The sequence below is a fragment of the Aspergillus fischeri genome, genomic scaffold, assembly GCF_000149645.3.
Source record: "Aspergillus fischeri NRRL 181 1099437636264 genomic scaffold, whole genome shotgun sequence".
NCBI lineage: Eukaryota > Fungi > Ascomycota > Eurotiomycetes > Eurotiales > Aspergillaceae > Aspergillus > Aspergillus fischeri.
In genome coordinates, this window is record NW_001509762.1 from 4,990,221 (window position 1) to 5,004,634 (window position 14,414).

Here is a 14,414-nt window from a genome sequence, read left to right on the forward strand (position 1 = left end):
GTGCGATTGGGACAATGTCGCAACAGTCATATTGATCCAGAGGTATAAGTATAATGGACTGGTGATGTACCTGCCGACCGGATGAGAGTGATACAAAGTCCATCCGTGAATGTATATCTGAATCGTTAACGGGTAAGAGATGAACCAGATCCAAACCTTCTCGTCCATGGAATCTCCGAGCTGCCGTCTATTGGTGCCCAGAGCACGCAGGAGATTGTCATCGGGAACCTAAGCTGGCGTCGCTGGCAGAGAGAGAGGGGAAGGACAAGCCCCTCCCGGGGTTTCTGCGCGCTCGGATCTGTGCAAAACAGCGATGGCCCCCTTGGTTGTACATTGACACCTTGTAAGGATCGTGAACTTCGAGATATGCTTTTTACTAGACACGCCCGGTCCAGTTGAACAGACAGCCATGGCTGTCATATCGGAGCGTTGGGGATCCGGACTAATAGGAGAGTGATGGCGTTGAGGAAGGCCGAGGTGGAGGCGCCGCGGGGTCGAGTGAAACAAGGAGGATGGGGAGGTAATGCAGAAACTATAGAGACAGGCGGATCATGGACGCATGTCTGATGTTTGTCAGGAGTCATGTGTCCTGTACAGCTATCTTCATGCTGCATGGATAGGGAGGTAGGTTTAAAGAGAGACCTTGGGAGCGAGGTCATTGGTGTCTCAGCCATTGCAATGTAGGATGAGACGAAGGATGCGGTTTCACTGGTCAGATGCATTTCTCATCCATGCAATAATATACATATATGGTGAACCCGATTGATCCGTAGCACATCCCAGGATAGGTCGCACGGATATCCGAATATAGCTGAGCTGTATAGCTGTATAGCCGTCTTGAATATTGGCAAGGAATGCAGCCACTAAAACAGATGTCTGTGCATTGTCGCTGCAATATTATTCGTTGTATGCAGAATCGAAACAGACCTGGGCAAGGGAAGAAAGTATCTGGACAGTACCTTAGGTGTTAGTTGGTTTCAGCCTGGCATGCAAAAATAAAATTATTTTGGTCATAGTTTCGACACACCTGCCTATAATCTCAATACTATTCCTATCAGTACCCATAGAACGTTACCGCTCTAAAATGAGCATCGACTAAGCTCGAGGGTGCTTTGGCCTCAGCCTACTGCAACCGCCGCTGCGCACTAGAGCAGCATGTAAGCTCCCCACTACTGCCTCACCCGCAGCACGGTCTGTTCTGGCCGTCCATCGATGCTGCTGTAGTGGGGCCTCGCTGGTAGACGACCAAATTGTATCCTCTGATTGCGCAGGCTTCTGTTGGTAGTGAGTAAAGGTTTGTAGCTAGGGACATCTATGTATTCTTTTAGAACGGTGTGGCTTGTGGCTTCTCCAGGTACAGCATCCGTGCTACAGATAGGTTTGTATACAATTTCTCCTCTCCTCGTGTTAGCATATAGTCGTCGCCAATGTCAGCTGGTGGGGAGCATATCAATTCCTTCCCGCTGATGCAGATCTATGCATACATTCTCCCATGTTGCTGGGGCCTCCTTCACCATCACGAAGCTCAGCTGTTATGCTCGAGCATTGCGCGAACCAGGTAGAGGAGGCGAAGGCGCAAGCTTGGCTGTCAGTAGAGACAACAATTGGAGCATACTGAAACAGAGCGTTGCTGTTTAGGAACGTCAAAGGATTTGAGATCAGACTTATTTGACAAAAAAAAAGTATCTCCTCGGGATACACTGCGTACCCGTGTTTTGCAACCTTTCACTTTAGCTCGAACACTGCTGGCGTGTTAATGAACCACAAGTTTCCTACAGCGCATAGAAATTGTCTTTTCATCGTGAAGTCGTATGCAAATGGTGATCCTCTAGAACAGAATTTCCCCGCATGGGGTCACTCAATTGACGCCTGGAGAACATGCGCATCATGTCTCCAACATCTGCACTTGCTGACTCGCTCGTAGCATCGTAGTTGCTACGAAGACAGTTGGGCGGGACTGGCCATCATGCCATGATAAATCCCCTCCTTTGCTGTTATCAGTGTTGCTGGTGGAGCTCCCCACCTTCCACGCCTATCAGAGAAGCGGCACAGAATCCACCGATTTCGGAAAGCTGTCATTAAGCTATCGACATATTTTCCCCAAGGCTCCACAAAGTGCTGACCGGGGACAAGATCGGGGTAGTCCTCCGTCGAGTGAGAGCACAGACTACAGCAACGCATCGCAGTCATTGAGTTTGAGCTTCTGGAGAAGGCGAGCTCGGAGTAAGCACGTCCACTTCGGTGCGCCGAGAGGGGAGGGCAAGAAACTCAGATAAGGTCCAAATTCAAAAACTCTGACCGGCTGCAGATTTGAGCCCTTGCACGCCGCATATGGATAATGCATAGAGTGATGGAGGAAAGAATGTGTGTTGCACTGCCTTCAGAGGAACCCAGACATGCAGATTGCAGAGCAAAAGCATACCGCCTCCACCGAAGCGTTCCACCTTGGCATTGGTGCGAAGTCAAAGAGAAATCTGGCGACGTGAGTTTTGCGCAGTGTCCGTGCTGTGCGAAGCGAAAGTATCAGAGCTCGGAAGACAGATCCAGAGCTTACGATGGGATGTCAACCGATTATTAGTCAGGATGAGGAGTGGAATTCGAGGAGGAGCACTGACGACCCGAACATAGTTGTAGTGTCAATAGGGTATCAGTCGTAGTCTACTCCGTAGATACCTGGGCGATGTGGAAGGAGGTCCACTGAAGAGAGTGGTGGAGTGGAGCCACAGAGGGTCTAAAACAACCATCGGACGGCGTCACGCCGAGTACCAGCTCGGGCGTCCAACAGCGGGTCACCTCAAAATAGCGAACATGGATGTAGATAATGCGACTGAATAACGTCCAAGGGAACCAATCAGTGCTTCAACATGGCTGAGCCGAAACTATCCACGATCGGGAGGTACCTCCAATGGTCTAACAGGAATCTCATACAACCAGGGTCCATGGTCTTTCTTGGGAGGGGTCAAATACTGCATCTAGACTCTTAGCTTATACGCACGGTAAAAGGTATCCGCTATGTCTGGAGTTTTGGAGTCTGGAGTCAAGAGTCAAGGAGTAGATCATTGTGTGATCCAGGAATGAGAACGTGCAGTTCGACTGTCGGCTCCAAATTTTCTCCTTGCGCCAACAGCAGAAGCGTACAGTTACAAACATTTTTGAGTTGTACTGTGGGAACCACGGGTCTGATTGATAGCACAAAGGCCTATCAAACTATCAGTAACTCAATCACTCACAAAGTTCAATAACGCGAGGGAGGGTAAGAGTTTTCGCCTGCAGTAGAGTAGCGGTAGGGAAGAGGTCCTTGCGGAGAGGACTGATCGCGGAAAACAGTAGCCAAGACCACTGCAGCTCAACAAAATGATCTTTTTCAAGCAAGGTAAGCTCTTCCGATTGATATAAAGTAGTACCTAGTATCAAAAGTTTTTACTAAAGCTTTGCTGTTGATATATGAGATTTAGTCTTTGAACTGATAGGTGAAGTTGTCGGGAAAGAGTGCCACTGTGGCGAATAAAACTCTGCTGCGCTAAGCATGCAAGCGAAGCCTCTATATACTTTACAGATATTCTCTCCTGATAAGAAGTGGAAGAGTGACCATTGTAGGTGAGACAAGCGCCAACGAGCAGTGCGCTGATCTCCCAACGCGAAGCATTATTAAATATAGATACAGAAATTAGATTATTACCCACGATCATCAGAGGCGCCCGAGGAGATATGTATGAAATATGAAGGACTTTTCGGAGTGAGTACTCCGTACTCACCTACAAAAGAAGAAACTCAAAAGCTCATAGGCCACACCATCGCAACAGGAGATGGTTGCCCATTCCCACAGTCGGCGATGATATCGCTGAGTACTACAAAGTAGTTGCACTTGAAGGATCGAATATATCCAAATAGAGACCCCAAATCCTTCTCACACTTAAATATTCTTCGACTAACTAGCAAAATTATGTCATTTAATAGGCAGCAAGTTTATCAACACATTTCGTGTTGGTATTATGCTTGTATACTTATTACTCAGGTAGACCTTCCAACAAGGTAAATGCTGTAACCAAAATCGATGGATGAGGTGATGGAGTTTCCAAGCTTCGCAAGCGAGACAACCCAGAACCCTGTCAATGGCCTGGCCCAATAGCCAAGGAAGAGCTGCAGCCACAATGTCCGTGCAGGCTGGTGTACATGCACAGGTAACGTCCAATGAAACACGTACCATCCCAGCTAGAAAAAGTCAAACTACCAAGGTATTGACTTTTTTAGAACACTCCTGTCAATAAGTGGTGGGAACGAGGAAGTCTCGGAGGTTTGGATCAGGATCCTGACGTCAGACAAAGACAATTTCCAAGGAAAATCTGGTTGGCATTTTCCCCATCAACACTAGTCCGCTAACCTCTAAACGCTCTACTATATTCCACTCATTATTAATTAGGGTCATTATGTTGTCGTCATTAATATTGTTACCATTTACGATCTGTGAAATTAGCACTGTTTGTAGTGTAGTATACAGAATAGTCTGTATAATAGCACAATCCTTCGTCGTGACTCGTGAGCTCTAAACGTTACGCAAAGCAGTGTAGTCGTTATCATCCTACTGGAGTCAGTCCCTGCTCGGACTCCTGGCATATCCATATCCATCCCGTAAAGCAAACCCCCACAGTCCGGGCAGTTCGGAAGAGATACGATGCGGTTTCGTATTGATCGAATAGAACACCGGGAAAACAGGGTTTTGTTTCAAGATCATCGGCTATCAGAATTCTCACCACAGTTCTCGATCTTGTAAAAGAACGAGTCTTCCACAACTGAATTGTGCCCCTGGTGGGACTGACTGAAGTGGATGGGGAAATACTTCTGTTTGTCAGAAGTCAAGACAGTGGTACCACATATAATTGTTTCTGGCCGTTGGTGGTACAGATAATCGAAGTTGAACGAACACTCGCTAGAATAGCTATTTAAGTGGCCAAAAACATTAATAATACTGTTCTACTTGGCGTCTCCTTTGGTATCTGATATGATCAAAATCTACACCGTATAGTAGGCCTCAGCTTGATTATCAAAGAACGGATATCAAGGACATGACACTTCTTTCTCCCAACATTTTTGATGCAGAGAGTATCTAGACCTGCCGAGACCACTGTAGAAGGAGCTTCTGCTGTTTGTGGTTGGTGGTGGCGAACGGGAGGCTGGCGCTAATTCGGGGCTACTTGCTAGCGTTCTACATTTCTTGCTCCTATGGCGAGTGGGGTGGATAACTCCGTACTACGTACAAGATAAATACTACTGACAGCAGAGTACATCATCTCATCATCTTCTACGTACTCCAGAGTATACCTTCCACGTACATACTACAAAGGAGGTATCATCTATTTGGGACATCTGGGCCTGGGCCAGGGGGACTCCTGAATGTGGAGTTCCAAAATTGACGTTTCTCTGGTTCAGTGCTCCTCTTATCAACCCCTCTTCTGCCAGGAATCATAAGAAAAGAAGAGAAGAAAAAAACACATTGCAGTAAGAAATTGATCCCGGATCGAGATTCTTGAGATCGAGATGCGCAGATGCGATGAATGGATAGTCAATCCAGTCAGTCGCCAAAGAAGGGACGCTCGTTCCTTGATTTCTGGCATTCCAGTAGCGTAGACATACATCGACACCTACGTATGTATGCAATGGGATGTACATCTACAAAGTGGGCCACAATACTCCGAACATGCAGGCTTGACGATCACCTGTCCTCCACCTGCCCTTCACCAAGCCACACATAGACACCAAAGTACTTCGTACTTACATACTCGGAGTACACTCAAGAAGAAACGAGGCTACCTATGTAATCAGGCATTAACAGCATTACCACTTGATTATTAATTGAGCAATTAACTTATCAAACTTTTTTCCTTTTTGATGAATGTCCATGGTTTTGGTGTGATTGTCAAACCACCGAATGTCAGAGCGACCGGGATAGGTAGGTAGCAAAGGGAAAGTCATAGTCAGACAGTCCTCTTGACACCCGGAGTCCAAGGCTCCCCGATAGATAGCCATGGCTCCACCTATCTAAACGGAACGCATTGACTGGGCCTTCTGGGGATCGTCCCACTGTCCCAGACCGTTCGATCGTTCTTTAAAGTTCGCCTGTAATTACCAATAATACACCATTTTCCCATCATCACCTCATCTGTCGTCCTTTTCCGGGCGCTGCGGCAACTATCAATGTGCAGTAGTACCTCTATGTACATGCTTGGCCGACTTCCTCGCCTTATTCAACGGTCATGGCGGATAGAATTTTCCCCTCTCTTTATCACCGTACAAAAATAAAGATGAATAAAAAAAAAACAAAAATAAAAAAAGAAGTCAAAGCAGATCAGAAGGCAAACTAAAAGATGCAATACTACTACTCCATACTGTAGTCTCAACGCTTAGGACGTCTCCCCTTAATCAATGTTGCCTCCACTTCTATCTCTCCGTTGATTAGTTCTTTGGTTCACAAGAGGCTCATGTTTTAGATACCGGATTTTTCTGAGTTCTTTCTCTTCTGGACCATAGGCGATAGTCTACATCTAACCTTAGTACACGGGGGATCTGCTCGTCTTATCAATTGCTGTCATTCCTGTTTATTCTTTTATTATTACTGCAGCTCCCTCTTTCTTCAGTTATCACTTATTCTTTTTTTCGCCTCTCATATACTTCCCTCCCCCTCCATTACCATTCTTCTCTCTACTGACCTTGCTTAATTTTTGTCCTCTTCCTATCCTCTCACAGCATTGGGGGTGTCCGTTATCGGTTTGCGCCTCGTTCCTTTTTCATGGCCCTGTAAAACTTTAAAGTTCCTCTGTTCCTCCCATCTGCTCCAGTTGCCTTCCAACGACTTCCGGCCATCCTCTTGTTCACCACTTTTGCCTCTTCGCTAGATGTCGAGTCCACAAGGTATGTACATGCAGCTCGCAATTGTGCAATGTCAATGCTACACACCCTTCTCGCCAATGTTCTTTTTCTTCTTCGCTGTCTTCCGAAAAAGTTAAATGCCGGTGATCCTTTTCTCGAATACTATTCTATCCTGATTCCTCTTTTGTGTTACTCGAGGATTTGTACCGTGATACCTTCGTTACCTCTCTCGTCCGGGACGGTGACATGACTGCGCTCCAACGCTCCTTCTACTGATAATGCAAACGCCCTTCCACCTCCAATCTTCCCCAATCTTCTGTCCGGTTCCTCTTTTGTCTTCACTGAGTCAGATCAATTTATCTTGGCGACAATCTACCCGCTTGACACCGTCATTTGCCTCTGGTATGAGGTTGCACATCAGATAGAGGCCCATTGCCACTGTCCTGCTTTTGTACAGTCTTGACAAAGGCGACCCTTCCCGACTAACTCTCGGTCAGATTGTATTTACAGGGGCCGTTTCTTTGAACGACTCATCCGTTGATCTCTTCGTCTGTGGATCAAGGTTGCTCTCTTCAAGCTGTATCTGTCACAGCTTGTTTCATTCGGACCTTTCTATCGTCAGCCTGCATCTTGTGTCTAGCCACACAAGTTCGGCCGGATGCCATACACTGCGCCATTGAAGTCGTCGCCTTCTGCGCAGCACATTGAACACTCTCAACTCATCTCTCACTCTTGTCCCAGCTCACCACCATCGGCCGCTTCGAAAGCTGGGCGTCCGCACCTCCCACGTTCCTACTCATCTACCGCTTATGTTCGCAGGCACAGAAGGAGCCCGTCGAGCAGCAAGTCCTTTGTCTTCCCAGCTGCTGACAATCGTCCTCCTAAAACTAACCATGTTGTCGACGCTCTGGCTAGTGTCCGGCAATCCCCGCCTCCGATAAGCGATGCCATGATTCCTCCAGGGGCCGTGATCTCTCCACCGGAGTCGGCACCGAATTCAAGTGATGAAGAGTTGACGCATCAGCACCGGGATGCACTGAAACTGGAGGAACTCGAGGCGGCCGTGAGGTCCATTGAGCAGCGACGGACGCCTTCTCCGGAGAGGGAAGCAGCAGCAGAGAAGTCGTCGTCGAGTACGGCACCGCAGGAGTCTTCTCGTCCACCACTAACCAAGGAGGCTCGCAAAATCTCACACTCTCGGTCGGTAACCGAAAGCTCTATCTCCCAGAAGAACGAAGAAGCCTTGACAAGCTCACCGGAAGAGAGTGAGAGGGATGATGAGCCCCAGAGGAAGCAGCCTATGGTGCGAAAGAAGTCAGGAGAACTTGTGAGACCCGCTCTTCGCCCTCCGTCGGCGCGGCGGCGGCCCTCTAGCATGCCGGGTACGCCCACCTACGCGAAGGCGGTGCATTTTGACTCTCAGCTCGAACACATTCGTCACTTCTTGCAGTTGGACAAGCCACAGGCGGTCAGTGCCAACACGTCTCCTGTGGAGGACTATAACAATGAAAGTGAATTTCCCTTTGAGATGCCTTCCTTCGAGTGGGAGATTCGACTTTCAAACTTCCCCAAGGATGTCTCCTCTAGAGCTCTTCAAAAGGTGCGACTCGAACGACTATTCCTATCATCGGACAAGGATACATTGGTTGGCGTGGTGGCAGTTGCCAATCTGGCTTTTCAGAAGCACGTTGCCGCTCGCTTTACCTTCGACTACTGGAGGACAGTCTCTGAAGTTACTGCGGAATACAATGACGATGTCCGTCGGAAGCAAGCTCATGACGGCTATGACCGGTTTACCTTCAGCATCAGGCTCACTGACCATGCAAACTTGGAGCAGAAAACCATGTTTGTCTGCGTCCGCTATAGCGTGGCTGGGCAGGAATTCTGGGACAACAACAATTACATGAATTACCAAGTCAACTTCGTTCGGATCCCCCGGCCACGACCAGAGCCGCGGAGTCCGTCAGCTGCAAGCTCGCGCCCAGCTCTTCCTCGTAGCAAGAGCTTTGCCGGCGTCAACAGCCGTCCTTCTTCGATGCCTTCCTCGCTCGATGATTTTGATGAGGATATGAACGATTATTTATCCTTTGGTCGTCCCAAGAAAACCTTGAAAGAGGAATCTTCATCCGAGAATCTGTTGAAGGAGGTTCACAGAATGTCTGCTTCCCGCGAGAAGCAAGCACGACAAGCGTTCGGCAATCGCTATGATTTTGGGGCCTCCTTGTCCGCCGTCATGCGGACCAAGCCCGCCCATGATCGCACGACTCTGACCGCTCGAGCAAAGTCTGACACTACCAAGTCTGACCCTGTGAACAGAGACCCTGTCCCGGCGGAAGGTCTACATGTCAAGAAGGTCTCCCCAGTTAGCGAGGTCAGCTCGCAACTTGCACTCTCGGAACACGTCAAGCCCTCGTCCCTCTTGTCCAGCAAACCCCACCATGATTCATCTGTGTACAAAGAACTCGTCGACAAGTTCTGTTTTTATGGATCATCGAAGGGCTCCAATGGCACCAACGACTCGCTTAGTAACGGGAATTTGCATCCCGATTCTTCGAGCGCATCCAGCACCTCCCCCGCACAATCCTTGTCGCCTCCTCTCTCACCGCGTTCGACAGAGGTCTTGGGAATCGACTACGGGAATAGCCGCTCGTCGTCTGCTAGCCCAGTCAGCTCAAGCCCCCGTGCAGCTTCATCATCACCAACCCATTTCGACTATGCTCATCACCCTCACATGCAGGGCAACTTCTTAAAAGAGAGCCCGACACCGGCAGTCATCAGAGGGTGAGTTCGCTCTTCCATGACTACCGATAAACAAATTGGGTCCATCTTCACCGTCATTGTACCTCTTCTCACGCTGTGGTTGAAGGTCGCACAGTACTTTGATACTCACTCGTGAGACGATCTATTCGAGGGATACATTCATCGACCCTCCCTCAACCCATCATTTCTCTACCCGATCAGTTGTTTGCTGAATTAGCAGGGGACCTATTGTCGCCATTGCGTATAATAGCTATGGCTTGGTATCCTGGTTCTAATACTTATTTTCCCCTTTCCTTACTCTGGTGTTCAGGTCAAGTATTGAGGCTTTTCCCTTTGCGATGTACCATAAACCGCGGGGAAGTGCCTTGTACTTGCTTGTTATCCTCTTTTCCACGAAGCAATGATTATGGTGGAAAGCAAGTTATGTTCATGCATGATTGTGCTCAGTGTGGTCTTTTTGATGTCAGTCTTGATTTGTTCAATGAGTACGATGATACGAATTTTCTTCTCTGCGTTTGTTCCTGCATAGTAGTCTGGTAGTCTGCTTAACAGCATTCTATGAGATGAAGCATTTGCAATCAGGAAAAGTTTCCACACAGTTTACGCTGTTGTTATTGAACATTGCTCAACTTTAGTTGAGTTTTCTGCATGGAGTTTGGGGTCATGTGCGACATTCTGCTGTCTTTGCTACGGTTCCCTGGGCGGGTAACAATGCCTTTTTTTTATTGTCTGCCACACGGGGTAGTTCTGGTAGATATGTGGAGGCAACGACAATTCTCAATACATTAAACACACGGTTATTACTTGTCTGTTTCAGTACTTCTCAGCCTTTAGTCTGTAGCCTTGTAGCCGATGCAAAACCGAGCGTGTCTAGCTGCTGATGGTATGGATCATTACGCAACTTGCGCTGAAGATGTCCCTCTGTCGATAGTCTGCTGACTCTCTTCAAGGTCGCTGTCTGACATGTTTTTGGTATTCTTAGATAATGTATTTCTCGACCGCGTCGGTCGAGTGAGAGGTATGAGAGAATGATTCCCCGACATGATTAGGAGCGGCTGCAAGTTTAGATGTGGGGTGCTGGAAGGTAGAACCCCAGATAGGCTCGATCCTTGAGTGATTGTTCGGTCTAACTCCCGATCGGACTATCAGGGAGGGATCGTAAGAGATAGCTTGGTCACAACAGACAGAATCCATAATTAGCATTGACTACGCGTATCTATACTTTTCTGGCGTACAATTTCCCTTGTAAATAGATACCTCGACGTTGGTGATAAGGTGTGTCGCCAAGCCGTCACGTGATCTTACCCGCTGATGCGCCCACGTTGCTGGTTCACAGCGGCAAAACTGCGCCAGAAACCAACGGCAGAAACATGGGCTTGAAAGCAGCCGTTCATAACGCCCTTTTTCCCATCCGCCACCCGCCAATCATCTCGTCTCATTGCTTTTTGACCCTTCCAGATCAACCCCTGGGCTTAGTCATTCACTGAAACCGCGAAAAATCACGCTGTCGCCTGCTGACCGCCCCGAAGACATATTTAAGAATACGCCTTCTTCGCCCCCTGCTTCTTGACTTGCTCTCTTTTTCTTCCCTTTTACTACTACTCAATCCAGCCAGCGACGCGCCACATCTGCCATCAGCTCCGCGGGTCGTTTTTATCAACTTTTTATCTAATTTCTTATCATCTTATCTTTGAATTTTATTTTACAATATGACTGGACGTAAGTATTATCCTTGATATGTTTTTTTCCCTTCTGTCGTGCTTATCATTCTTGGTTGTTGATGGCTTGCGGTTGAGATGGGTAATGATGATACGTGGGTGGATGCACGTGACATCTTACCACTGCCTTAGGCCAATGCGTCATCTGTGCAGTACCCTGTATCCGTCTCACCTCGACATTGACAGCCATTACGCTATCTTTATCTCTTTGAAGTCAACAGTGACTAATAATCATGTCCTACAGGCGGCAAAGGAGGCAAGGGTCTTGGCAAGGGTGGTGCTAAGCGTCACCGTAAAATCTTGCGTGACAACATCCAGGGCATTACCAAGCCCGCTATCCGCCGTCTCGCCCGTCGTGGTGGTGTCAAGCGTATCTCCGCCATGATCTACGAGGAGACCCGTGGTGTCCTCAAGTCCTTCCTCGAGTCGGTCATCCGTGATGCCGTCACCTACACTGAACACGCCAAGCGTAAGACCGTCACCTCGCTCGATGTCGTCTACGCCCTCAAGCGCCAGGGCCGTACCCTCTACGGTTTCGGTGGCTAAACGTTTACGCTTTGCTATTCGTCATCACATCGAGTCCCGAGTTCCGGCTCCGATTCACTTGGCTTTCTCCGACCGCTGCTGTGTCTGGTTGAGTGCTTGGTGACGGTCGATTGGGGGGAAAGCCCGGAGACTTGTATATTGACTTCATGCGTTTATGCTGTGATGCTTTTCTGGATCTTTGAGGTTTATGGGGTTTCAATGGGGTTTGGAATGGGCTAGTTTGATCTTGACAATCTTCTGCTGGTTTTATCATATGGGCTTGGAGGACCGGCTGGTTTGGGTCTTTTTTTAACTGCAGTGAATTGTGAATTCCTCGCTTCTTGGGGCTAGTGAATACAATCAATTTCACTGAGGATGAATTGTCCTGATTCTGTAAGTCATACGGAGTAGTGTAGCATGCCATTGAAAGGATTCCAGACAGATCACATGGTGTAATCTGCGACCGCTTATCGTGCACGGACCAACACGTGCGCATGACGTTATCCGCCCTGCGCTCCCTCTGCATGGCCGTTGGACCTCGGTCTTTCGCTAGAGTTAAATCATGATATGACGGCTCGGACTTGGTGTGGCTGTCATAAATCGGACAGCTCCATCTCCTGCTTTGTTAATGGGAACAGCAGGACCTGACGTTGTCAATCGGACTTACCTACACAGTACATATCCAACAGACCATAAGGCTAACACATGTGGTCGATATTCCTGACGAGCTATCAATTGACTTGCCAACGATTCTGTTCATCTCATCATTGATTAATTGCTGCTCTGTTTCTTAACCGCTAAAAGCATGTCAGAGTATAAAGTCGCCTACGAGTCTGAACTGGTACGTCTGTTTTTGTTGATCTACAGGACCCGGAATGCAGCTCTTTTAATAGCACGTGAGGATTACTGACTGGGTGGCACTGGGTAGGACTCATATCAACTGTACTATAGATATGATAATCCGCCACCGGAGAAGGACTGGAAGAGAGCTGCACTACGTGGTCCCGCTTTGCCTGCCGTGGGTAATGCAGTCGCGGGGGCCGTGGGAGCGGCTATATCCAACGTTGTCACGTACCCGCTCAGTCTGATTGTGACTCGACTACAGACGCAGGCACAACAAAGGACGAAGAAAAAGAACAAGACGGAAACCGAGGACGTGGACGAGGAAGAAGAAGAAGAGGAGTACACCGATGTGCTTGACGCAGCACGCAAGATCTACGCCAAAGAGGGCCTGGGGAGTTTCTACACGGGTCTTGCGCAGGATACGGCCAAGACAGTTGCGGACTCGTTTCTGTTTTTCCTTGCGTATGGATTTTTCAGGCAGCGGAGGATCAGGGCTCGGTATGGCGATGGGCGGCGGTCGAAGCATGTCGTTCTTCCGATTCTCGATGAGTTGGCGATCGGTGTGCTGGCCGGCGCGTTTGCGAAGCTCTTTACCACGCCACTTGCTAATATCGTGGCGAGGAAGCAGGCGGCGTCTGGGAAAAAAGCTCTTTCGACGAAGGATATCGCTGCGCGGATCAAGACGGAAAAAGGGCTGAGGGGGTTCTGGTCCGGGTATTCTGCGTCGCTCATTCTCACGCTGAATCCGTCCATCACTTTCTTCCTGAATGAGGTCCTGAAGTATGCACTTTTGTCGCGGAATAAGCGGGGAAGACCGTCGCCAGCGACGACTTTCCTTTTAGCTGCCATCAGCAAGTCCGCTGCATCGTCGATCACATACCCGTTTTCCATGGCCAAGACAAGAGCGCAGGTCGATAGCTCGGGGAATATCGAGAAATCGAGTAGTAAGAGTGTCTCTGAGGACGGGATTTCGTTTGCACCTCAGATCATTATGGATGTGCTGGCTATTGCACGCAACGAGGGTGTTTCCGCGCTGTATGCGGGCCTCCCCGGGGAAGTTCTCAAGGGTTTCTTCTCGCATGGCTTTACCATGCTAGCAAAGGATGCTGTCTATTCACTCATCGTGCAGAGCTACTATCTTCTTCTTATTATCTTGAGGAGGTATCCTACGCCCGAAGAACTGATCCAGCGCGCGCGCGAACAGGCCGAGGAATTCGCTGAAGCCGCCCGAGAGGGTGCGCGAGACCTGGCAGAGAAAGCTAAGGAAGGTGCCGAGGAGATGCTTGAGCACCATCCGGGTCATGTCTCTGTGGATACGGCTTCGAATGCTGGATCTTCCGGTGTGGATGCCTCAACTGGATACCGCGTTGGCTCTGATGGGCCGTGGTCTGATACTAACCCGACCGCAGAGTTGGTGAGAGATTACGTGGAGGATGAGACGACAGAGTGGAAGGGTATGTACCGTTGGTTCTGGGAGAAAACGAAGCATGAACAAGACTGAGTTTGTTGGCTTGTTTGTCGATTTCTTACAATTGCGGTGTACGAGAACAGTGTCCGATGTTTCATGGATGATGAGCGTAGCATTATCTGATTACATGGCATAAGTAATTTCAACTTAGCGTACAAATTTATTGATGGTTTCAAGAGTAATGAATCCTTCTTATGAGTTCTAAGAATAGCGTACACTATCCAAGATCTCTCACC

The 14,414-nt window shown here is 48.6% G+C and overlaps 3 protein-coding genes across 3 annotated transcripts; all 3 read left to right on the plus strand.

Moving 5' to 3' along the window:
- Positions 1–7,522: 7,522 nt before the first annotated feature.
- NFIA_089020 (protein phosphatase regulator GAC1) lies at positions 7,523–9,649 on the plus strand (the record flags this gene model as incomplete). The annotated part of the gene is made up of 1 exon (XM_001260842.1): positions 7,523–9,649. The coding sequence occupies one exon, from the start codon at positions 7,523–7,525 to the stop codon at positions 9,647–9,649; it is 2,127 nt and encodes a 708-aa protein (XP_001260843.1).
- Positions 9,650–11,333: 1,684 nt separating this feature from the next.
- NFIA_089030 (histone H4) lies at positions 11,334–11,888 on the plus strand (the record flags this gene model as incomplete). Its single annotated transcript, XM_001260843.1, has 2 exons — positions 11,334–11,343; positions 11,587–11,888. The coding sequence occupies 2 exons, from the start codon at positions 11,334–11,336 to the stop codon at positions 11,886–11,888; spliced, it is 312 nt and encodes a 103-aa protein (XP_001260844.1).
- A 784-nt stretch (positions 11,889–12,672) lies between these two features.
- Positions 12,673–14,211, plus strand: NFIA_089040 (putative mitochondrial carrier protein; the record flags this gene model as incomplete). The annotated part of the gene is made up of 3 exons (XM_001260844.1): positions 12,673–12,708; positions 12,735–12,763; positions 12,819–14,211. The coding sequence occupies 3 exons, from the start codon at positions 12,673–12,675 to the stop codon at positions 14,209–14,211; spliced, it is 1,458 nt and encodes a 485-aa protein (XP_001260845.1).
- Between the last annotated feature and the right edge of the window lie 203 nt (positions 14,212–14,414).